General features: G+C 42.9%; 1 protein-coding gene across 1 annotated transcript in view; it reads left to right on the top strand.

The window, feature by feature from the left end:
* The window catches only part of LOC126210745 (kinesin-like protein KIF12), a gene marked incomplete at its 3' end in the record, with an annotated part of 623,286 nt that overhangs the window by 445,448 nt on the left and 150,648 nt on the right, over nt 1-27,190 (top strand). Inside the window, exon 9 of the mRNA XM_049940000.1 lies at nt 17,488-17,632. Within this exon, the coding sequence (XP_049795957.1) occupies nt 17,488-17,632 (145 nt within the window). The remainder of the gene's footprint in view (nt 1-17,487; nt 17,633-27,190) is intronic.

The following is a 27,190-nucleotide window of genomic DNA, read 5'->3' as shown; positions in this document are numbered from 1 at the left end:
GACAGCAGTTTGGAAATGCTCCACAACACCGCAAAACTCTTCCAGTCACCTTATGTTGTGACTGTCTTTTATTTAAAATCATCCAGTGTGTGTGTGTGTGTGTGTGTGTGTTTTGTGGTAGCAGCAGCAACAACATGATTTACACCATGCGACGACTAGTTTTCTGTGAGATCAGAACATGTTAATGTCAGTTCAGAACCTGACACAGACTTCAAAGTCACGTTGGTAAAAGCAAAATGTATGGCAGCGTGCACAGTGTGTTACAGCAGAAAAGAAAACAATGTTTCAAACAACGACACAGGGAGCTGACTTGCGATTGACAGTATAGTTTACACTGATTTGTGCAAGCGACTTCGATCACTGGCCACCTGCTCCAGTGGATCAATAGCTGTATATTTAATAGGATAGCTACATGCTCTCGATTCCGGCACTCAGATGGTATTTGTTTTCGATGTATGGGAAGAGAGAGACGCGGTAAAAATCTTGTCAAGTTCTCTATTGGATGAAGTTAGCAGAGCTTTTACAGGTAGTAGTTTTCTCTGTTGGGTGGTACGGAATAACGATGATAGAATTTTGGAGTGATAGATGTGAATGGACCCTGACTGACACGGATCTGCTACAGACTGCAGTACCTATATGATGTTGAGTCTTCCTAATTTTCCCGATAAGAAACACCACTGTTCGTACTGTCTTAATACGACCTCGTGTTGCGGAAGCGAGTTTCCTTTGGCGCTGACCTTACACATCGTACACTGCTGTCGGAGCTATGACAACATGTTCCCATTTTCCTTCGAATGGACAAAACAAGGTCCTGTGGCACTAACTCAGCTTAGCCTGTTTCCACATGGGCTGCAGAATATGGTAGATATAGCTCTCTCTGGTTTCTGCTCAGTTCTGACTTACATTGCAACGATCACATGCACAAAACTGCAGGGTGGCAGCACAGAGTCTGAGGGGCAGTTGCAAGATGCATAGGGGCTATCTAAAATTATACTGCAGCAGATACGTTCGAGAAAGGTGACTCTTTTGACAAATGAGAGTGTCAGAAATATTATTCACTAGTGGCTGTAATCATTAAAAGGTTCTCCATAGGATCAAATGCAAGTATGTGGTTGAATGGAAAGACTTGATTCCAAATCACAGACAGCATTTCTACCGGAAAGTGTAGCGCTAGCGATCTGAAAAGCTAGTGCACATTTCTTACGACCTCAATCAGCACACCATCTACTGTTTGTGATCCTTCTCAATCAGCCATCACCCATAACCCAGTGCGTATATTGCAGTACCTCTGACGTGGAACTGAGAAGCAATGCTTTACAAATACGGGAGAAATATTTAGCGGCAGCATGAAGTAGTTGCAAATACTGGCTTCATACTGCGTTCCTTAGCTGAAACACTTTCTAAATTCAGTGATTTTATTACGATGTTAAATCCGTTGGCGACGTGTAGCCGCACTGTGTCTAATACTATCCATTCCGGCGATCACCGTCTATATTCAGTGTCACGGTATTTGTCTGAAAAAACCACTTCATTCGGAGGTAATGCCATACCTCGATTTATAAGGCTTGTATAGTTTTTAAAATGGATATTGTTAGCGATACTTGTGAGCGTCTGTAGAATCAAGATCGATTTTGATAGTAACATGGTCATTACGCCTCTCTTTGTAAGACACAGTGGTACCACTCACAGGAAAAACTTATGATACTAGTCCAACCATCGCTGATTTTCACTCAGTATCGTTTCATATCGCCAGCAATCAGTTACTGGTGAAGTATTATACTTAGTAGTAGGGACTGCATGATAGGTTCACTTTAAGCATCAGGCTTATAGTGTGTGTGTGTGTGTGTGTGTGTGTGTGTGTGTGTATGTGCGCTCTGACATGTGCAAAAAAAATGACTATGTCCAGTCGTTATGAAGGTATCGGTTTGATGTGGAGTACTGCGATAGCAAAGGAAATGGAAGCTTTACTTTTTACTTGGAAAAGTACGCCAAGTCATAAGAAAGGTACAGATATTACTATTCCCCAGCTGTCAGCAAGGGATATTTCCAATACTTCGTTCATTATCGAATGTCCTCCAGATGAGACCGTAATCGTCACATTTAATTGTAAGTATAGCGATCAAATATATTTGTAGCCAGTTTCCTAGGACCATTCTGTCTGGTGTGCGAGGAGTACGTCGCAGCGGTGACTTGTGGCGAGAATTATTCATGTTTCCAGCTAACGGCAGGAGCCGTCCGAATGGAAACTCTGATTAGGGTCAAATGGCTCTGAGCACTACGGGACTTAACATCTGAGGTCATAAGTCCCCTAGAACTTAGAACTACTTAAACCTAACTATCCTAAGGACATCACACATATCCATGCCTGAGACGTTAGGGTACAGGAATGTAGGCTACCTAACCGTGTCATCCTCTAAATGGATGAATAGTGAACCAATACTCAGTATATGTTGGACAGCTTTCGTGATTGTGTGTATTCTCATTGGAAATTTGAGAAGATTCATTATGGACATGTGTTTGCCCTGGATCATTATCCCCCCCAATGTAAATAGTCCAATTGACTGCTTCTCGAAATTTCCCGCCTTTATTTGGTTGAGAGAACATCGATTGTGGTGTGTGCATCGAGTAGATGAAAGATGGGTATAAGACGCATTTTCTGGTCCTGTAGACCTGAGAAGCACCTTAGTTGACTTTATTAATTATAGGGATGATTTGGAATCTGTTATATCAGCGACATCGGTATTGGCGAGTGGAATTATCAGTTTCCTCCAATTTTTCGAGTTTTCACGTAGAGATCTTCACTGACAGGATAAGTTTCCAGACGCTCAGTGGTTTACAGCACGCTGCACCTCGCTAAAGTTTCGGGTTTCTAGAGAAATAATTTCCAGTCTACATCTTCGGACTTATACTGTGCCAGCGATACTGCCATGCAAGCGATATTGCTATGTGCTTGATATAGAGAAGTATCGCGTAAATGGTATAGTATTCTGGCAAACTATGTGAAAATACATGTGTTCCTGTAATCCCAGAGTCTGGAGATGGTTGTAGAAAGCAAGCAAGTAAGTTGGGGCCAGAAACAGTGATGCCTTTGTGCCAAGGCGAATCAACCCAGCCTTTGCACAACAGTCTTCGTGGTATATGTACGAGTGTCTAGTGGTCGCTAGCTATATGGAGGATGTAGAAGTGCCGGTCAGAGTGGCCGAACGGTTCTAGGCGCTACAGTCTGGAACCGCGCGATCGCTACGGTCGCAGGTTCGAATCCTGCCTCGGCCATGGATGTGTGTGATGTCCTTAGGTTAGTTAGGTTTAAGTAGTTCTAAGTTCTAGGGGACTGATGACCTCAGATGTTAAGTCCCATAGTGCTCAGAGCCATTTGAACCATTTTTGAAAATCTCATCTGCAGAAAAAAGGCATACAGTGTAATGCACCGGCAGCATCAGTAATTTGGTGGGTAAATTCAGAAAGAGCCAATCAGAATGCTCCATTTATTCACGAGACATCCTTTGTGCCAGGACGTAGGAGCATCTACAGGATGGTTCTAACAAGATGGGGGCAAGGTATCTACAGTTGTATGCTGTCCCTCACCCTCCATTGTGGCATTAGGACATCTCCAGACCAGGAGCTGTAGGACTCCGAAATTTCCGGCTATGCTATGCGAACATCTTGCCGCGATGCATCAGCCATGCTGGGCAGGTAAGCATGTGCGCGGCCAGTTGCGTCTCACATTTGGGACAGGCTGTCCCATTAGGATCGCTATGAATAATGCATTTGGTGTTATGTTGGGCTATTTTCATGAACTGGCCCGGTTAGGACTAGAATTTCCATGCAGACAAGCTGCAAAAGCTCCTACTGTGATATCAGTATGACACTGACAACCTTTTAGCTGCACTTGCGATGGTGAGCAGCTAGGCAAACATCTCTCGCTTGGCAATTAGGTCTTCGCTGGACCGTAGGTAGAAATGCTATGTGTCAGCAATGATAAACACATGCGCGGCCTGACACATCTCGCATTTGAGACGAGCGTGCTTGAACCACCCTGGCATGCACGTGTTGGGGCCTCTGTAAGGAACAGTTCACTGATACATCGCGGTCGAATTTCTTACTGATAGTTCGAAAAGTTTTTTACGTCCAATGAGCATTTGTACCCTTCATTATTTTCGGCTGTTTAAGCGATGTGAGCGTGTCTGTATAGCATTAAAAACTATTTTTAGACACTTTGATGAATAGTGAACGTGTCTGTTGCATTATTTTTTGAACAGGCCTGTAAGCTGTGCAGTGCATTTCGGCAGTTTATAACTAGTGATTGTGTTTGCAGATTGTTTTACATGCATTATTTTGACAGTTTAGTTGTTTTCGTGTCTGTAAGTCAGTGTGCTGCATTATTTCGGTGATTTACGAGTAGTTTGCAGGTATGTTGGATGTGTAATGCATAATTCCGACAGTTTACAATTTGTGAGTCTGTTCACAGAGCGTTATACATGCATTATTCTGACAATTTACGAGTTGTTTGCATGTCTGTACTTCAGTGCCTCTGGGCTATTAACTGTGACAACAAGCATGCCAGGGCGAGTGTTTTGTATCAGTGTAATAAATAAACTATGTGAAATCTCACCCTAAATAAATTATTCCAACTTCCGACTGAAAATAAATAAAGTACACCCCCTCCTCTACAGCAGCTGGACACAGACTGAGTCATTTTCCCGCCAATCCCAAGGAAGAGGTAGTGGTCGGATGACTTACGTCAGTGGAGGTAGCCCAATTGACCTATCATCCAGGCAAAATTTTCCCACTACTTTCTTTGGTTACTGAAGATAGTGCAAGTGACCTTTTTCAGGCCAAAATTTGAATTTCCTGCAATTTTCTTGGGAAGAGGGTAGGGGAGGGGAGGAGGTATTGGAGGGGGCTTAGGTTAGTGGAGGTAGCCCAAGTGACCTATTTTCCCAGCAAATTTGAACGTTCCACCATGGCGTCATTGCGACATTGCCACATCTATCGCTGCCATCTTGGATCCGCCATCTTGAATAAATTTGGCAACAATGCAACGTAGGGTGGTACGAACTTTGCCCTACTACTATTACCAAGCAGAATGTCAGATCTGACTCTCCTGCCTTTACCTTTCCTAAAGACAAACTGGTCGTCATCTAGCACATTCTCAATGTCTCATTCCATATTCTTATGGTAGGCTACATGGGTGCAGGAGCTTTTGAGCTGATTGTACTGTATATCTCGCTTTCATATGCCCTTGTTATTTTCAGGATTATCTGAATAGCGTTCTTCCAAAGGTTTCCAGTCCCACTAACTAGACCAATTATTTGTATGCGGCTTCGGTAAATGATTGTGCGAAATCCGAGGGAATGTGTAAACATCTTCTCCCATATTTTATTGCAAGTCATCCAAAGCGCTGTCTAACTCCTGCTCTAATACTGGATCCCCTGTTTTCTAATCGATAACAGTTTCTTCCCCTGTTACATTAGCAGGTTGTTCCTCATTATCATAGAAATGCTCAATGTTGGGAAGGTACTGTACGTTGGAACACTTTTCAGACATTCGCCTCTAACCAGCCCTGTAATACAAGTTTAATATATTTTCTTACTCCATTTTGATATAATAGCATTCACTTTATGTGTGCTGCAGTTTTTCCTGAAATTACTAAAATTACTACAAAATAAAAAAGTTTTTCCAAATGTGAAACAGGGTTCAAAGTACAAAATAGCTATGTACCTAGGAACAAATATTTTTATCAAATTTGAAATGTTTTGCATCCAAATAATGTAGCCAATAATGTATTTAGTAGTTTGTGTGTTACATGATTTACTAAACACCAGTAATCAGTAGGTGAAATCAATTTAAGAAGAAGTATTATCAAAAACCAATTACAAGTTAAATTCATTTGGAAATACGAATTATTGGCGACGAACACAAATTTCCATCTCAAAACTGGCAAAATTGTTATCACTTTAAATAAACTTAGTTCATTCACGAATATAACAGGTTCCATAGTAGAAGACCTACCGATTCAGGGTATAAGATGGTGCATGGCTTAACCGTCCACATGTTGCGTAGCTAGTTTTAAAAATATGTAATTACTCACAAAAAAACTCTGTAACTGAATTATTAACAGTATTGTCCAGATAGTTTTAGTATAGAATATTATAAGTTCTTAAATAAGTGGAACTCGTAATAAACTACAACCTCATGTCTCACAACACCAAAAACAGTAGAAAATTGCAGTTTCTAGTACACATTCATTCAAAGCGATTTTAAAGTCAGTCACAAGATCAGAACACTCATCTGAGAGCACTAACCTCCAGGTGCAACATCCTCCCCTACTGTTTCCAATTACGCCCTCTCTTCCTTGTGCTTAATTGTAAAATTCATTTCGAACTCTTAACGTTGACATCGTCACCTTTGAATTTTCTAAAATTTGATTTAATTTTTCTGTATAATGAATCCTTCCTGCCAACTACTTTCGATTACTTCACATTTTTCCTGTAATCAGATCGTTTTAGCTTCCTTGCCCTTCTTGTTGAGGTCTTTTCCAAGTGTCTTATATTGTTAGATTTCATTCTCCTCTTTAAAGTTTTTTTTATTTTCTTCATTTGTCGAGCAATTGAAATTACCCAAATTTTCTCCGCGGTTACCTTCCCTGCACCTATATTTGTACGTGCAGCTTTTGTGTTGACCCCTTTTAGAGATGAACTGAACTACAAACTGTAGTGTCCTTTATCGCAGTATCTGTAGCCTCCAGCAATTTCTAAAGCACAGTTCCCCAGTAACTCAGTATCCTATTGCTTTACTCATTGATTCTTCTTGACCATGCTTTTAAACTTAACCTACTCTTTATCATTACTAAATTGTTATCAGAGTCAGAATCTTCTCCTGGATATGTTTTGCAGTCTAATGTCTGATTTCGGAATCTTCACTTCAGCGTGATTTAAATAAGGTGTTATGTTCCTGTGCCTATTGACCTTTTCCAAAATTATATGGTCCTCTTGTGACTTTTGAACCAGGTATTTGCTGCAACACACAGAAATTTATTATACAACCTAAGCAGTCGTTTTCCTCTCTCATCCTCGTTCTTAAGCCTACATTCACCTGTAAATCTGCCTTCTATTCCATTCTGCACTGTAGCGTCCTAATCCATGATTTTTTGATTTTATCTCTTTTTACCTACTGAATTACCCGTAAAATGACTTCAAACAATGTATCTCCTCATGATTTTCATGTTACTTCATCAAGCATTCCTGAACTAAAGTTGTTGATATAGGTTTGGTTTCGGTTCTGATGGGAATAATCCTATAGCTGGCAACAGTACATCATTAAATTGTAGGTCAATGCAACTGGTAGATTATTTCTTCCGCTCGTTTTTGTATCATAAGGGCCATGGTCGCAGTCTGTCGCTCACTATAAATTTAAATTAATTCTGTTTGGTTGGATTTGTAGATTTGCGTGTAAACGGGGCAACCCAACAACGAGTTTAATTATAAAAAATTGCCACTGTTTATTAAACAGTTACACATATTAAACAGCGGACTGTTGAAGATTTAATTGCTATCGCTATTTCGATCTAAATGTAACTCGAGCCCCAATTTAGTGGTTTGCAAATCGCTTTAAACATAAGTACATACTGCTTGTATCAGTTCATAGCTACGGCAGAGTTAAAGTCTCAACTCTCAGCAAAATAACTGATTACAAGTGTCCACAGTCCGCTCTGTCCTACCTGTGACTGAGTGACTTACCCCACGCAAAGGCGGCAGCCCTCTTTTATTGACACCAACCGGGTTTTCATACAGCAACAGCAAACAACTGACAGGATCGTTCATCAGTCTGAACTACAACTTTTTAACATGATGTGATAGCTTTAGAGATACTACTAGATGTGCACTGAGAAGCTGATTAATATTATATGTAACATAGCATTTTTGGATGAATAGTTTGCTCATAATCTTAAAATGATAGCAATTTTCACATAATGAAAACCATATTTACTTTTCATTAACTGTACCTTGAACATCTGTAGGATACATACAAGTGGCACATCTGCCTTACAGAAAATGATCTGCTCGCTGTCATTCAGATTATGTAGCTGTGGCTGAATTTAAATTATGTGTCAAAATATGAGAAGGATTTAATTAATTAGTCAAAAACAGCAATTAAACAATGAAAACTTACTATCTAAATATTGTCCGTAATGTTTGGATACGTTTTCCAACACATGTTGCAGTGGTATTTATGTACCTGTGTTATACGGGATGCTCTAAAATTCTCCTTGCCAACTTGTAGAACTTGAAGAGGAGACTGAGTAGACAATATTTTAAAGTGGAACCCATGATAGGAAACGTACCGTTTCCGTGTTACAACCATTTGAAATCGTTATAGTAACACGACCACTTCTGCAAGTAATTTAATAGGTGCGACCCAGTACATCACATGTTTTACAATTTCACTTATCAATAACCAAAGAAATAAAAGTAAACTTAATCATTTTTCACAAACGCTGTTGTTTACAGCCAAACTTGAACCATTTTTGTCCTTTTCGAAGGAGGGTTAGCATTCTGATCCATTAAAACGAAGGTTCAATGTGGCGATCAATGTCGCGAACAAATTAGGAAATATGAGAAGCATCTATGTAAACTGTATATCCTATGTTAACGTTTTTTTTGTGGGTGGGGGGAGGGGAGGTTTACGTGTTAGTTGTGACGTCATATTTCTTTGTTCAGAAGACATGTTAAACTTTGCTGTAGATGTACGCGAAAAAAAATTTAGTAGTTTATTTGACGCGGCGTAGGAAAATAACAGTCTTTAATTACATGGTTTGTGAGTCACAAATACCGAAAAAGTCCATGCGCAAGTCTTACTTCACACAGCCATGACGCTCTGTAAGTGCGGTAACCACGGTAACTAGGATGCGCGATATGTTGCTGCATGCGCGTTACCGAGATACAGGGAACACACTGCGTGCCCCGCTAAACGCTTGCCATTGCTGTCAGAATGTGAAGCCTTCTGCCATTCCATATCGAATCACGGCACGCGCGCCTAATGCATGCACACGTGCCAGCTGCAGTAGACACTAATGACGAGACCCCGGCGTTTCACGCCGTAGCCTGTTTCCCGCATCCAGCGAAGTACGTCAGTGATGAAGACGCAGCAACCGTCTTCAACACAACTACAGTTACAGTCACGTTCATGTAGTGCAAAGTTACGATCATTAAGTTCAGCCCTTCTATCGCAATTGTCAACGAGTAAGTGCGTTTCCTCTTATAGAGAAACTTACCGTATGTTAGCTGTAATATCCATGCAAAGAAAGAAATATCTTTTTTCCGCCAATAGCAAATTTCTTGTGATAGGTTCAAATGGTTCAAATGGCTCTGAGCACTATGGGACTTAACATCTCAGGTCATCAGTCCCCTAGAACTAACTAACCTAAGGACATCACACACATCCATCCCAAAGGCAGGACTCGAACCTGCGACCGTAGCGGTCGCGTGGTTCCAGACTGAAGCGCCTAGAACCGCTCGGCCACCGGAGGCCGGCTCTTGTGATAGCATTTCCTTTGAAGTCAATTGTATTCGGCAACAAACAATCCTGTCAGAGGAACATCCGAAACTGGGCGTTATAGCAGAGGTTGAAAATACGCAAGCAGGAACGCAAGGCCGACAACAGAACAGCTACACTGATGAAGCAAAACATTATTACTATTGCCTACCGTAATATTGCGTGCTACGTGGTGACATTGAGGGTAAGGAAAATATACGACCGGAACAGAAACGAATGGGAGCTCAAACTAGCGACGATACGGGCCACGAATGAGTAAATCCAGTGACATAAACTACTTTGACACAGACGAGATTTTTATGGACAGGCGTCCGGGAACGAGCATGTTGGAAATGGTGAAGCTGTTCGGCTGTTCGCTTGCTACTGCTGTGATCACCTGTCGAAAGTGGTCGAAGGACGGTAAAACCACGTGTGGGAGACGAGATGTTGGACGTTTACAGTTCGTGGACGTCAGGGATTGGTCCCTTCTCTGAAGCAGCAATATGTTACAGTTATGACGACAAAGAAAGCGTCTGAGAATGTTGAATGGAAGACACTCTTTCAAATTCTGGAGGTGGCAGGGGTAAAATACAGGGAGCGAAAGACTAGTTACAACTTGTACAGAAACTAGAAGGCAGTTCTAAGTGTCGACGGGCACGAAAGGGAAGTAATGGTTGAGAATGGAGTAAGACTGGATTGTAGCGTATCCCCAATGTTGTTCAATCTGTACATTGAACAAGCAGTGAAGGAAAACAAAGAAAAATTTGGAGTAGGAATCAAAATCCTTGGAGAAGAAATAAAAACCTTGAGGTTTGCCGATGACATCGTAATTCTATCAGAGACTGCAAAGAAATTGGAAGAACAGTGGAACGGAATGGACAGTGTCTTGAAAGGAGAGTATAAGATGAACATCAACAACAGCAAAACGAGGATAATGGAATGTAGACGAATTAAATCAGGTGATGCTGAGCGTATTAGATTAGGAAATGAGACCCTTAAAGCAGTAGATAAGTTTTGCTATTTGGGCAGCAAAATAAAAGAATGGTTGAAATAGAGAGGATATAAAATGTAGATTGGCGATGGCAAGGAGAGCGTTTGTGAAGAAGAGAAATTTATTAACATCGAGTATAGATTTAAGTGTCAGGAAGTCTTTTCCGAGAGTGTAGCCATATATGGATGTAATACATGGACAACAAACGGTTTAGACATGAAGAGAATAGAAGTTTTTGAAATGTACAGCTACAGAAGAACGCTGAAGATTAGATGGGTAGATTACGCAACTAATGGGGAGGTACTGAATAGAATTTGGGAGAAGAGGAATTTGTGGCACAACTTGACTAGAAGAAGGCATCGGTTTGTAAGGACATGTTCTGAGGCATCAAGGGATCACGAATTTAGTACAGGAGGAAAGCGTGTAGGGTAAAAATGGTAGAGGGAGACCACGAGATGAATACACTAAGCAGATTCAAAAGGATGTAGGTTGTAGTAGTTACTCGGATATGAAGAGGCTTGCACAGGATAGAGTAGCATGGAGCGCTGCTTCAAACCAGTCTTTGGACTGAAGATGACGACAACAACAACTGGTGATAGTACAACGTTGGTGCAGGCAGAAGTGTTTAAGATACACCGTCCATCGAACATGGCACTCTGCAGTAGACGACACTTACATGTTCCCAAATTGATCCAACGACATAATCAATTATGACAATAGTGGATTATGAATATAGTGACCGCGAATCAAAGAAAACGTGTCACCTCGTGGGATGAATCAGGTTGCTCGTCGATGGTAGTGTCTGAATACGCCAGCATCCAGGCGATTGGCTGCTCGAAACATCCACTGCGTCACGGATGCACGCCGGTGGCACAGTATTGTGCTATGGGAGGCATTCACCTGGGATTACATGGACACATGGTAGCAATTCAAGACACCAGGACAGCTGTGGACTACGTGAACATAATTGCGAGTCGGCCGGGGTGGCCGAGCGGTTCTAGGCGCTACAGTCTGGAACCGCGCGACCGCTACGGTCGCAGGTTCGAATCCTGCCTCGGGCATGGATGTGTGTGATGTCCTTAGGTTAGTTAGGTTTAAGTAGTTCTAAGCTCTAGGGGGACTGATGACCTCAGAAGTTAAGTCCCATAGTGCTCAGAGCCATTTGAACCATTTTGAACCATAATTGCGAACAATCTGCTTCCCCTCACGCGTGATGTCTTCCCCGAAGGCGATGATATCTTCGAGCAGAATAACTGACCGTGCCAGAACCATAATCGTGCTAGAGTGGTTTGAGGGGCATGACAGTGAACTCACATAGGTATCTGCCAGCCAGACTCGCCTGATCAGGAGGTGGGACGCACTGGTAGCGATATCGGCTTCCAGCACCGCTCCTACAAATCACCGGCCCGTAATTTACGGGAATTGTGTGACCCGTGCGTAGACATCTGGTGCTACGTATCTCCGGGGAGCCACTAAGGATTCGTCGAATCCATGCCACGGAAAACAGCTGCTGTACTGCATTCCACAGGTGTACCAACACGCAACTACAGCTACTGGTCGCCACGTTTTGTCTCATCGGTCTATACCTCTTATTTATCAGAGCTATCTATCACGTCCGGCAGATTCAGGTTCTCATCAAGAAGTGGGCCTCAACATGGTGTCTCCAGACCATATCACATACCGAATTTGAAATCAGGAGACGACACCGACTGCACTTCACTTGTGATCTTACTCGTTTCTAAATTTACTGTAAAGTTTGGTGACTCGAATAACATCCCTTGATGACTGAAATTGGCTAGCCGCCTTTGAAATAAAGTAATTCTCTAATTTTGAAAGATCTAAAATCGATTTTGTCCCTTCCCCCACACCTTTAGGAGCGCAATCGTAGCACCCGACTATATAGCTTCTCAATCTGTTGTCCATTTCCCTTTCCATTACACTATCCGTGGATGTCTTGAGAAGTGATTTGATTCTCAGGCATTACGTAATTTTAATCATGTGTTTCACATAAAAATTATGACGAAATATCATAATGAAACAAGTTGGTAAGACGTGTGAAAATACTGATTTTCCCACTCATAGACGACGTTGTACCATTGATGACGGTCCTACTAGAAGTCTCGGTAAGTCGCATACGATGAGCAGCACGAAACTGTAGTTCTAGTGCCAGGAATGGAACTCAGACGTCGTGGATGGGAGCCAGGTATCCTACTCTCCATCATCACACTAGACGACGAGGCGCCATGTAGCTCGGTGCCTATTGATGGGTGCGACCATCTACTAGGCGAAACTTAACACTTAACAATTGGACAACATATATAAAATAAAATCGGGAATATGAGGCAAAATGGAGCATCTGGGTACTTGAGTTCACGTTTTCATTTCAGCTCTTTAATACACTCCTGGAAATGGAAAAAAGAACACATTGACACCGGTGTGTCAGACCCACCATACTTGCTCCGGACACTGCGAGAGGGCTGTACAAGCAATGATCACACGCACGGCACAGCGGACACACCAGGAACCGCGGTGTTGGCCGTCGAATGGTGCTAGCTGCGCAGCATTTGTGCACCGCCGCCGTCAGTGTCAGCCAGTTTGCCGTGGCATACGGAGCTCCATCGCAGTCTTTAACACTGGTAGCATGCCGCGACAGCGTGGACGTGAACCGTATGTGCAGTTGACGGACTTTGAGCGAGGGCGTATAGTGGGCATGCGGGAGGCCGGGTGGACGTACCGCCGAATTGCTCAACACGTGGGGCGTGAGGTCTCCACAGTACATCGATGTTGTCGCCAGTGGTCGGCGGAAGGTGCACGTGCCCGTCGACCTGGGACCGGACCGCAGCGACGCACGGATGCACGCCAAGACCGTAGGATCCTACGCAGTGCCGTAGGGGACCGCACCGCCACTTCCCAGCAAATTAGGGACACTGTTGCTCCTGGGGTATCGGCGAGGACCATTCGCAACCGTCTCCATGAAGCTGGGCTACGGTCCCGCACACCGTTAGGCCGTCTTCCGCTCACGCCCCAACATCGTGCAGCCCGCCTCCAGTGGTGTCGCGACGGGCGTGAATGGAGGGACGAATGGAGACGTGTCGTCTTCAGCGATGAGAGTCGCTTCTGCCTTGGTGCCAATGATGGTCGTATGCGTGTTTGGCGCCGTGCAGGTGAGCGCCACAATCAGGACTGCATACGACCGAGGCACACAGGGCCAACACCCGGCATCATGGTGTGGGGAGCGATCTCCTACACTGGCCGTACACCACTGGTGATCGTCGAGGGGACACTGAATAGTGCACGGTACATCCAAACCGTCATCGAACCCATCGTTCTACCATTCCTAGACCGGCAAGGGAACTTGCTGTTCCAACAGGACAATGCACGTCCGCATGTATCCCGTGCCACCCAACGTGCTCTAGAAGGTGTAAGTCAACTACCCTGGCCAGCAAGATCTCCGGATCTGTCCCCCATTGAGCATGTTTGGGACTGGATGAAGCGTCGTCTCACGCGGTCTGCACGTCCAGCACGAACGCTGGTCCAACTGAGGCGCCAGGTGGAAATGGCATGGCAAGCCGTTCCACAGGACTACATCCAGCATCTCTACGATCGTCTCCATGGGAGAATAGCAGCCTGCATTGCTGCGAAAGGTGGATATACACTGTACTAGTGCCGACATTGTGCATGCTCTGTTGCCTGTGTCTATGTGCCTGTGGTTCTGTCAGTGTGATCATGTGATGTATCTGACCCCAGGAATGTGTCAATAAAGTTTCCCCTTCCTGGGACAATGAATTCACGGTGTTCTTATTTCAATTTCCAGGAGTGTACTTTATTTACGACGTAAAATGTATGTTTTTGTTTATTATTGTGATTAACATTTTCTTATTTACCACACTTCGTGAATCCAGCAAGGTAAACGAATTTCATAGACTGCCTCTTTGTATTAACAATGCTTACAGTAAGCAGTGGAAAAGAAACTGCATTCTGACGTGGCTGGTATTCTCACAGACTACCGAAGTTTATCAGTATGGGAGTTACCTGTTGTTGAAACCGCATTACACGAAGAAACTGGTATTTAGCGACTAGCTAACTAAAGATTTTTTTGTCAGGCGTTTTCAGCTGGTTTGACGCAGCCCGCCCCCAATTCTTCTCCTGTGCCATCCCCTTTATCTCGTAGTAGTACTTACACTCAATTATTTGTTGGATGTATTCCAATATCCGTCTTCTCCCACAGGTGCAGTGTTCACCCTCTACAGCTCTATCGAGTGCCATGGAAGCTATTCCCTGATGACTTACACATCTCCTGTTATGCTGCCCCTTCTTCTTGTCAATATTTTCTACAATTTCGTCTCCTCACCGTTCTGCGAAGAACCTCCTCATTTCTTATCTTATCCATCCACGTAATTTTCAACAACCTTCCGTAGCACGGCATCTCAGACGTTTCAATTGTCTTTTCTGGTTTTCCCACAGTCTATACTCAATGGCATATAATCCTGTATTCCAAAGGTACATTCTCCATTATTAGATATTGGTAGACTTCTTTTCTAAGGAATTCCGTCTTTCCCTGTCCTAATCTGCTTTTCGTGACGAAAGGTCAATGTTAGCGGTAGCAGTAATCTTAGAACTTTCGTTAATGCGTTCAGTGTACATAGTATTTGTATTGCTTATATTTACAATAGTCTTGGGCGTCAACAGTAGCTTAACGGGTAAACAGTGCCGTCCCCTCCCTCCTCCTCATCCTCTGCCACCCCCTCCCCCCTCCATACACACACACACACACACACACACACACACACACACATCCTTTTCCTACTGGAAACTCCTCATTATTGTGATACTCATTGATGCTACCCTCTTGATTTTTTGATTGCGATCAACAAAACTTTACAAGGAAGTAAAAGGTGCACGCTTGAATAATTACATCGAAAACACACAGTTCTAGTATCGCACTGTATGCAACGATAACGTGATCATTTTTTCATCGTTTCATTACCAAGCAGTACAAAACCGCGACGAATAAAAACAATAAACACAAAACATAGTGTTTACACTTCCGTTACGCCCCCTCACTTGGTATAACGAGAGTGGCTCCACCCAATAACCAAAAACAAGAAACAATCTCTCTATACCAGGGAGAGATGGGTCTTGCATAGAATCAGATCCACATCTTCTCATTGTTTCCTGTCATATCACCTCATCCCACTCCCTGTTTAGTATCCTCCAATCTGCTCTTTCTCCTAGAATTCCATCTTACTCTTCCAACACCTTCTCCCCAAAACCCCTTCTCTTTCAGTCCACTACTTCTCTTCCAGTCCTTTCGTTCCTTTTCAATCCCTCCTTCTCCTTCCCCTTCCTCCTCCTATTTCGCCCTTCTGCACTCCCTTTTATTCAGTTCTTCCTCATCTTTTTCGCCTGTCACAGAAATGTACCCCCTAACGAATCGGTGCCCAAGGCACTCACCCTCTAGTGACACACACGTTACGTCACTGGCCTTGACCATAATCGGTTTAATAAGTATAATGTAATTTCTCTTGAGATTAATTGCACTGAGGTGACAAAAGTCTTGGGATACCTCCTAATATCGCGTCGGACATACCTTTTCCATGATGTGGAGCGGCAGCTCGACGTGGCCTGTACTCAACAAGTCGTTGGAATAACCCTGCTGAACTATTGAGCCATGTTCCCTCTATAGCCGTCTTCAATTGCGGAAGTGTCGCCGTGCAGGATTTTGTACATATAAACTGACATTTAGATTACGTCCCATAAATTTTCGTTGTGATTTATGTTTGGGTGGCCAAATTATTCGCTGGAATTGTCCAGAATCCACCAGTCTCGAGCAATTGTGGCCCATTTACATCGTTGTTTTGGATCATTAAGTCCATGAATGCAAATGGTGTCCAAGTAGCCGAACATAACCATTTCCAGTCAATGATTGGTTCAGTTGGACCAAAGGACCCAGTATATTCCACGTAACCACAGTGCACACCGTTATGCAGCCATCCCAGCTTGCACAATACTTGTTGACTACTTCAGTCCATGGCTTCGTAGAGTCTGGTCCAGACTCGAGCCCTACTATCAGTTCTTACCAACTGAAATCAGGAAACGTCTGGCTAGGCGACGGTTTTACAGTCAGCTACGGTCCAACCGACATGGTCACGACCTAAGAGAGGCGCTGCAGGTGACGTCGTGCTGTTAGCAGAGGCTCTCGCGTCGGTTGTCTGCTGCCACAGCCCATTAACGTTGATTTATGCGATTATTGGTTAATTAACGCAGTGTTGCTTGTCTATTATCACTGACAATGTTACGCAAACGGCACTGGCTCAAATGGTTCAAATGGCTCTGAGCACTATGGGACTTAACATCTGTGGTCATCAGTCCCCTAGAACTTAGAACTAATTAAACCTAACTAACCTAAGGACGTCACACACATCCATGCCCGGGGCAGGATTCGAACCTGCGACCGTAGCAGTCGCACGGTTCCGGACTGAGCGCCTAGTACCGCTAGACCACCGCGGCCGGCAAACGGCACTGGTATCGGTCTTTAAGTGAAGACCGTCGGTCACTGCATTGACCGTGATGAGAAGTAATGCCTGAAATTTAGTATTCTCGGCGCATTTTGGACCTGTGGATCTCGGAATACTGAATTTCCTAACTATTTCCGAAATGGATGTCCCATGTGTCTAGTTCCAACTACCACTAAACATTCGGAGTCTGTTATTTCCCGTCGTGTGGCCATAATCAAATCCGAAACCTTTTTAGGTGAATCACCTGAGTACAAATGACAGTTTCGCTGTTGCACTGTCCTTTTATACCTTGCCGTCATCTGTATATGTGCATATCGCTATTCCATAACTTTCGTCCCTCAGTGTAATTTATATTAAAGCCAAACTCAATCTCGGCGTTTTTTTTATCATTATATTTTGTCTCTTCCTAAATTCTTTCTAAAATGTCAGCCTACGTTGTTTCAGGTCGGCAATGAAGGAGTATTTTTAACGAAGCAGGGTAAAATCAACTTCGTGGACCTGGCCGGTAGCGAGATGACGAAGAAGACACACAGCGAAGGCAAAACGCTCGAGGAGGCCAACAACATCAACAAAAGCCTCATGGTGCTCGGTAAGTTATTCATCATACCTACACGAGATAACAGAAATCGATTGTGAATAATTCTAGTATTCATCTAGATAACAAAGATAACCCCCCACGAATAAGCCATCACTTAATTACGATAAATGTATTTTTACTTACGTGCAGGTTGTGAGAAATATGTGTCAACGCCGTCTAAACATTTTGCATTGACTTTAAATAAGAAGTAACAATACTTATGGAACATTCAACAATCAGCTCTCTTAAAAATTAATATCTAGTGTTTTCCTTACATCCAACGACGAACTTTAAATATTTTCTAAAGTGTTTTAAACAGAGTATTGATCCGTTGCTGATATCAAGATTGTCAGTTCACTAAGGTTTTATTTAGATCTAGCTAAACCTGGCAGACGTTGTCCTGCCTATGTATATTTCTTTACCAGAGCATGCACAAAAAAGGATGATCTGTATGTAGTTCAGAATCTATAATTTGCTGTAGAAAAAAGTGGAAAATTATAGTTCATATTAATGAGATTCCTATATTGTTGTCGGTATAAATTTGTGATGAACTATATACATTTTATTAATAAATGGCGTGAATGAGAAATACGTTTGACTATTCTGTTTGCTACATACGCGAAACAACTTGATATAATTTCAGTAATGCTAACAGCGTCACGCGAATGGCTAAACAATATTTTCGGTATTTTGATTTGGTGTATATATGTACAGAGCTTTTGGAGTTCTTACTCTGGAGTAAGCAACATGTAGTTCACCATGAGAAAAACGTGGATTTTCTAAATTTATTCCTACAATGCGCAGTGACGACCCTTGAGCTTTGTTGACTGTCATCCCGAAAGCAAGACGGAAGGGGAAACTTTATTCGTTTGAACGTGAAGGGCAAATCGGTGGGAATCAGTGGAATGCGCGGAATCAGCACATCTCCTTCTTTACGTCTGCTGTTAATTATTGTTGCTTCAAACATATTCGGAATCAGTGTTTTTCACGGAAAGTCTGGCTCAGCTGAACTACTTTGGCGTGTTGAGATTCCGAAGGAGCAGTACTGGTGAGCCAGCTCTCAACGTCAATATGAGCGCTGACATTCCAGCAGGTTCCAATTAATTCAGAAATTCTACTGGGTAATTAACAGCTCGATCGTCTTCTGTAACTGTGTCAACGGATTTGTATTTCGTAACCGCAACGGGAATTTTCAATTGAGTCTTATTATTATTTCGACTGACGTCATCATATTTAGAGCCAAGATAGCTCGCCAGCATAGCCAATCGTGATTCCTGAAGTTGTTGGCGATTTTCGGAGGAAACCCCTTGTAAGATATTCAGTTGTGAAGTTGACAAAAGTTCTATGGGAACGATACCTGCTATTTTTCAGCAGCTTTGGAAGCACGGATTCTGATTCGCACAGATTCCCACCGCGTGCCTCGCTCTTTAGAAGCGTCAGCAGTTCTACAGGCTGACAGTTCCCGCACATGTCTGGTTCATCTTCCAGTGTTTGATTTTTTGGGTGGTATTTCAAGCAATTTCCAATACTTAATTTTTTGGTGTCCTGGACTGTGCGGCTGGTCCCGTGCGGAGGTTCGAGTCCTCCCTCGGGCATGGGTGTGTGTGTTTGTCCTTAGGATAATTTAGGTTAAGTAGTGTGTAAGCTTAAGGACTGATGGCCTTAGAAGTAAAGTCCCATAAGATTTCACACACATCTGAATTTTTGGTGGGAGGTAGTCCGTCCGAAGATTTCTTTCGTCTGTAAAGAAAAGGAAAGTTGAATGTCATTCGCCTATTAACAAATGAAGAATCGTCACTGATATTGACGTCCACCACTCTACAGAATGAAAATGGTATGCCATTTCAAACTCAGTCACCAATTACTAACCATAATCACAACCACTATTTCTTATTGTTGAGGAATGAGGTGGCGATACGATTTTTCAGTTGACTTAACGGTATAGATATTCCTCGGTGCTGTTTAGTGGCGAACTACAGCAAAGTAGATAGCATAGGAATCTTCTCCATGAAAAAATACATGTGCAGTGTGCTAGAAAATTCTCCTAACAGATTTTTAGGAATAGTAGAGGGCACTGAGTAGACAATGTTTTTAATTGGGAAACGTGTCCGGAAACGTACCGTTCCCCTGCCACAGCCGTCTGAAAAAATGTTTTCTACGTAGGTATGAAACAGTGTAGTAGTGGGGGGGGGGGGGGGGGGGTTACGTCTGATCGGCTGATGTCATTTGACGTCTGTCCTACCTCTCTCACCTGGTTAGAGGCTCATTCACGTGTCTGTGAGTGTTAGAGCAACATGGCTGAGTACACGTTTGCAGAATACACCGACATGATCCTTCTGTACGGCAAAGGTCTAAAGCTCACGGTAATGGAAGGTCTGCTCTTCGCCTTTATCAAGGTCGTTATCTACATCGTATACACTTTTCGCCACAATTACGCCATGGCTTAGAGAAAGGGGTACCTTCACCGTCAACAGATGTAACTGGTGCTCCAAGCACACGCCGCACACCCGAATTGGAAGAGGTAGAACTAAAAACCGTTCATTCTACGAATGTCATTCGTACATACAGTTTATGCACCGTACTTGTAGTGAATCAAAAGGCTAACCCGCCTTTCAAAACAGTAAAACGGTTTAACTGTAAACAGCATTAATAGCGAAAACTTGTTAAGTTTCCTCTTTGTTTGTTTGGTTATTAATGAATGGAATTGTAAAACAAGTGATGTTCTGGGTCACACCTAATAAATTTGGTCGCGTTACCAACATGTTTTCAGATGGTTCTAGCACGGAAACGGTAGTATCTGGACAGTTCAAAACACTGTCTTCTCAGTGTTCTCTACAAGTCCTGGAAGATTTAAGAGGAATTTTAGAGCACCCTGTATGAGCCAACTTTCATGCTGATCGGTCAAACGGTGTGGAAGTCTCTTAATTTCAAACGTACATTTATTTACGGAATGATCAGTAACACTTTGAAAAAGTTGCAAGTGTGTGCTGAAAAATAATTGTCAAGAAAAAATTCGATACGTTGGGCCGTTTCCGTGTTACTTTAACATTGCCTTTAGTCAGTCAGCCCATTTCGTGCGTAAATCCAAGCGGCCCGCCAGAGACGGTGTCGCCAAAATGTTCTTCCTGTGGTTTCTTAAAACCTAACAACAGAGTGATACAAAATTGGACATGGGACGGTAGTAGGGATTGAACCCGAACCAAAGGCTGAGCACTCTCGTGCGCTATGAGAACAACTGACACTAATTTATTGTATCTGGCGGGCTGCCTGAACCTGTGAGCGTACTGCCTGATAGGCAAACTTCAATGCTAAATAACTCGGAAACGGCGCGAAGTATCCAATTTTTTCTTTAGCAATTGTTTCTTAGCACAACCTACCGTTAACAACCTTACGAGCCCTGCAGACTGTTTTCGACTACCCTTTATATACGATGTCAGACCTTTGGTAAAATTAAGTTTCATTTTACTTTGAATAAAGCAAAATCGAAAGCGATGCAACGCGGACGCAAAACATGAACTGAAATTTGGTAAATACTTCACTGTGCGAGTTAGCATGGTGATTAAGCCAATGGTCTGGCACTGAAAAGGAACGGGGATGGAATCCTCGCCCGTCCATCCAAAGTTCAAATGGTTCAAATGGCTCTGAGCACTATGGGACTTAACATCTCAGGTCATCAGTCCCCTAGAACTTAGAACTACTTAAACCTAACTAACCTAAGGACATCACACACATCCATGCCCGAGGCGGGATTCGAACCTGCGATCGTAGCCGTAGCGCGGTTCCAGACTGCAGCGCCTAGAACCGCTCGGCCACCCCGGCCGGCTCATCCAAAGTCAGGTCTTCCTAGATCACATCATGTGAATGCTGTGATGCTTACTCTGTTAAGGCCGCGGCCGATTTCTGTCGCTATTTAGAATGTGACTCTACTTAGAAGACAAAGATACTCGATCGCTAACCATCTCTACCGTCGTTCCCTGAAATGCCTCGAATTTGCAGGAAGAATGATATAAGATTCCAATAAAAACCATATAGGGCCAGTATTTATTCATGCCAAGACGACTAGAAGCTGTTTTGAATGCCAACTGTCTTTCTACACCGTATTAGGCATGGTAATGTATAATGTTTTTGGTGTTTACAAATTTTTGTCCAACCTCCGTAGTTGCACATTCATCTACGGCAGCTTACCTTCATTCATACAAATCTGTCTTCTGCTAATTCAATCGAGAATAATGTCTCAGAATAATGCTAACAGATGGGCCTCTAAATGCAGAATTCCCCCTTTCCATTCCACTGTATGTCTCTTTCACGGACTGTGGATATAATCTGTCACGCTTGAGATGTCCCTTGACTTTGCAAATATCTTTCTCAGTGTGATATACGTGCCTTATCTTATTGTCTCCTACAGAGAATAGCGATTAGTGTTTCACATTGAAAATATAGATCATGGAGATGAAAGTTTTTGAATCCCACACTCAGTATCAATGAGACATCAGAGTGTTCAGTAGGGTAGAAAGATTTCTGATCATGTGTAATGGGCCATTAGTGTGATGGTAAGTGCCACATTCGATAGGGTAAAGTCCATCTTTGAATGGAAGCAACTGACCACTAACAATATGACCATTCCGTGCAGTTTTCCTTCCCTTCACAAATAATAATTTCGTCCAGACGACTGTAGAGTGCCTCAAGAAGCATTCACAACACTCGTCCAATGGCTGGAGGAATAACTGACAACACACAGAAGATTTTAAATTTCATGTAATTCTAAAATGCACTGTTATAAAATTATTGCAGGGTGCCTATTTCAGGGCTTTTCTACAGTTACTTATCAGCAGTTTACCTTCACAACCAGCATTGATTCTTTTTGGCAGTATAACAAAAAAAAAAAAAAATGTTTCAAATGGCTCTGAGCACTATAGGACTTAACATCTGAGGTCATCAGTCCCCTAGAACTTAGAACTACTTAAACCTAACTAACCTAAGAACATCACACACATCCATGCCCGAGGCAGAATTCGAACCTGCGACCGCAGCAGTCGCGCGGTTCTGGACTGAACCGCCTAGAACCGCTCGGCCACCGCGGCCGGCTGGCGGCATAACACACGTTTCGTAAATGCATAAAGTATTTGGAGAATACATGAGATACTAACACAGACTGCCATACACTGAAGACCCCAAGAAACTGTCACGCCTTCCTAATATCGTGCAGGGCGCCCGCGAGCTCGCAGAAGTGCCGCAACACGACGCGGCATGGACTCGATTAATGTCTGAAGTAGTGCTGAGGGGAAATGACACCATGAACCCTGCACGGCTGTCCATAAACGCGTAAGAGTCAGAGGGGGTGGAGATCCCTTCTGAACAGCACGTTGCAAGGCATCCCAGATATGCTCAATAATGTCTGGAGAGTCTGGTGGCCAGCGGAAAATTTTAAACTCAGAAGAGTGTTCCTGGAGCCACTCTGTAGAAATTCTGAACGTGTCGGGTGTCCCATTGTCCTGCTGGATTTGCCCCAGTCCGTCGGAATGCACAGTGGGCATGAATGGGTGCAGGTGATCAGACAGGATGCTTATACGCGTCGCCTGTCAGACTCGTATCTAGACTTATCAGGAGTCTAATATCATTCCAACTGCACACGTCCCACACCATTACAGAACCTCCACCTGTTTGAACAGTCCCCTGCTGACATGCAGGGTCCCTGGATTCATGAGGTTGTCTCCATACCCATACACGTCCATCAGTATGATACAATTTGAAACGAGACTCGTCCGACCAGGCAACATGTTTCCAATCATCAACAGTCCGATGTCGGAGTTAACGGGCCCAGGCGAGGCGCAAAGCTTTGTGCCATGCTGTCATCAAGGGTACACGAGTGGGCCTTCGGCTCCGAAATCCCATATCGATGATATTTCGTTGAATGGTTGGCATGCTGGCACTTGTTGATGCCCATCATTGAAATCTGCAGCAATTTGCGTAAGGGTTGCACTTCTCTCACGTTGAACGTTCTTGACGGATCTTTTTTCTGCCTCAGCGATGTCGGAGATTTTGTGTTTTACCGAATTCCCGAATTCCCGGTACACTCGTGAAATGGTCGTGCGGGAAAATCTCCACTTCATCGCTGCCTCGGAGATGCTGTGTCCCATCGCTCATACGGCGACTATAACACCACGTTCAAACTCACTTAAATCTTGATAACCTGCCACTGTAGCAACAGTAACCGATCTAAGAACTGCGCCAGACATTTTCTGTCCTTAGGCGTTGCCGACCGCAGCGCCGTATTCTGCCTGTTTAGATATCTCTGTATTTGAATATGCATGCTTATACTAATTTCTTTGGCGCTTCTGTTATTTTCTACGAACTTTCTGGTGTGCACACGGAAGTCTGGTACCTGAGTCACCATTCGTTTCGTTACTGCTCAGGGAATCCTAAACTAGGAGAAATACGAAGTTCCTACTGTTCGGGGAACTAGTTTATGGGCAAAGAATGTGTGAGTGCTGCGGCCCTATTTCTACATCTGCAGTAATTAAAAAAAAAAAACAGTTTGCATTTTATCCGGAAAACATTGTCTACTCAGTGCCCTCTACGATTCCTAAAAATCTGTTAGGAGAATTTTCTAGCACACTGCACATGTATTTTTTCACGGAGAAGATTCCTATGCTATCTACTTTGCTGTAGCTCGCCACTAAACAGCACCGCGGAATATCTATACCGTTAAGTCAACTGAAAAATCGTATCGCCACCTCATTCCTCAAAAAAATGGTTCAAATGGCTCTGAGCACTATGGGACTTAACATCTTAGGTCATCAGTCCCCTAGAACTTAGAACTAGTTAAACCTAACTAACCTAAGGACGTCACACACATCCATGCCCGAGGCAGGATTCGAACCTGCGACCGTAGCAGTCGCGCGGTTCCGGACTGCGCGCCTAGAACCACGAGACCACCGCGGCCGGCTACCTCATTCCTCGACAATAAGAAATAGTGTTGTGATTATGGTTAGTAATTGGTGACTGAGTTTGAAATGGCATACCATTTTCATTCTGTAGAGTGGTGGACGTCAATATCAGTGACGATTCTTCATTTGTTAATAGGCGAATGAGATTCCACTTTCCTTTTCTTTACAGACGAAAGAAATCTTCGGACGGACTACCTCCCACCAAAAATTCAGATGTGTGTGAAATCTTATGGGACTTTACTTCTAAGGTCATCAGTCCCTAAGCTTACACACTACTTATCCTAAATTATCCTAAGGACAAACACACACACCCATGCCCGAGGGAGGACTCGAACCTCCGCACGGGACCAGCCGCACAGTCCAGGACACCAAAAATTAAGTATTGGAAATTGCTTGAGATACCACCCAAAAAATCAAACATTGGAAGATGAACCAGACATGTGCGGGAACTGTCAGCCTGTAGAACTACGCTCCACTTTTGCATTCATAAGAAATTTTGAGTTTAAGTAAGCGAAACATTTTAATATGTGGATTTATTTGGTTATTTTCACAAGTACACTCTGACAATCACTGTACCGTACTGTGGATATGAACTTTGATGATAATTAAATTTATTGGCCTACCCCTGATTACGGAACGCTCGTCTATTTCGCAATCTGTCACTATTAAGATAATGATGAAACTGTCAAAAACCAAATTTCATTTACCGTACTTGCTATGCGCATTGCAAGCCGGTATCTTATCACTTTTCATAAAAATGCTTCTGCAGCATACAAGTCGCGATCATAAAGATAAAGAATGAAAAATGAGGAACTAAACTTAAAGACTGATAAATAAGAACAAAGACACCTAGTATAATTAAACCATAACAAAGATACACCCTTTCATAAAGTTCTCACAACTAGACAAGTTAGAAAAACATTTCTTAATAATTGCCCTATGTACAATTACTTTCCTTGACACTTATTTCAATTATAAGGCAATATGTTGCATTATAATATTACTACAGCAAACTTCAGCTGTACGCAATGTCCTAACAATGAGAAACTACGCAGTTACAAATATGAAAAAAACTGGATTACCTTAACACTTGAGTTTGTAATTCTTCCATTAATAATTGCTCAGTATCTTCAATATTCTTCAAAACATGTTATTACAAAATCTTTTGTAAATAATGCTGCCTCCAGTACACAACAGGCCAGCTTCCATCCTTTTCAAATCAAGTACATAAACAAACTGTCGAACACGCACGACGCACTGATACTCTGAGTTACTCTAACATCTTTGGCCTAAAACAAGAATTACAAAGAATATGATTATATTGATACTTCTCAATTATGACCAAAACTTCTTGAAAATCAATATGGCAAATCGGACAGTCCCCTTTATAGGTGACGATATAATCCTCTCATAATGATTTAAGCTTAATATGTACTTTGGTGGTCATGTATCACTTTGTTTATTAAAATTCGTAAATGGGACCGCTAACTCCAAAGCACTTGTTGCCAGCAGTGATGAGTTCGCTGCAACGAGGATAAACAGTGACATTATTTCATATTTACTTAGCCTGTTCACAGGCGACTGAAAGCGTCCATCTCATTTAATATTCCATATAGTCCTTGAGTGTTTTAAGCACTCATATCTGATTACTTTAAAAGTTTATTTCTAAAAATTAACTCTAATCACTTTTCTTATAAATGTAGGCTCACTAGTGGTAATGATGTGAAAAATATGAGTTTTAAGAACAAGTTAAATTTTGGAAAATATTTTCACAAACAATTATTCGAACATAAGAAATAACCGAAACTACAACGAAAGTTCCTTACATTTTCAAAATAAATGCAGGCTTCTGTATAGTGGTGCGTCTTTCCTGGCTAGTTGTACCTCTATTTTTTTTTTTTAAATTTCACGTTTCACAAAAGCTCGAAAAAGAAACAAGTAATCGTCTTGCAGGTACATTGTGTTTAAAGTAATATTGTTGAAGAGTGTTTATAGTTATTATACTCCTATAGACCCCCCATGTACCATGGAACTTGCCGTCGGTGGGGAGGCTTGCGTGCCTCAGCGATACAGATGGTCGTACCATAGGTGCAAACACAACGGAGGGTTATCTGTTGAGAGGCCAGACAAACACGTGGTTGCTGAAGAGGGGTAGCAGCCTTTTCAGTAGTTGCAGGGGCAACAGTCTGGATGATTGACTGATCTGGCCTTGTAACATTAACCAAAACGGCCTTGCTGTGCTGGTACTGCCAACGGCTGAAAGCAAGGGGAAACTACAGCCGTAATTTTTCCCGAGGACATGCAGCTTTACTGCATGATTAAATGATGATGGCGTCCTCTTGGGTAAAATATTCCGGAGGTAAAATAGTCCCCCATTCGGATCTCCGGGCGGGGACTACACAAGGGGACGTCATTATCAGGAGAAAGAAAACTGGCGTTCTACGAATCGGAGCGTGGAATGTCAGATCCCTTAATCGGGCAGGTACGTTAGAAAATTTAAAAAGGGAAATGGGTAGGTTAAAGTTAGATATAGTGGGAATTAGTGAAGTTCGGTGGCAGGAGGGACAAGACTTTTGGTCAGGCGAATACAGGGTTATAAATACAAAATCAAATAGGGGTAATG

The sequence above is a fragment of the Schistocerca nitens genome, chromosome 1, assembly GCF_023898315.1.
Source record: "Schistocerca nitens isolate TAMUIC-IGC-003100 chromosome 1, iqSchNite1.1, whole genome shotgun sequence".
In the NCBI taxonomy this organism is placed as follows: Eukaryota; Metazoa; Arthropoda; class Insecta; order Orthoptera; family Acrididae; genus Schistocerca; species Schistocerca nitens.
The sequence above is the reverse complement of the archived record's forward strand: the minus strand, read 5'-3'. Positions and strand labels throughout refer to the sequence as shown.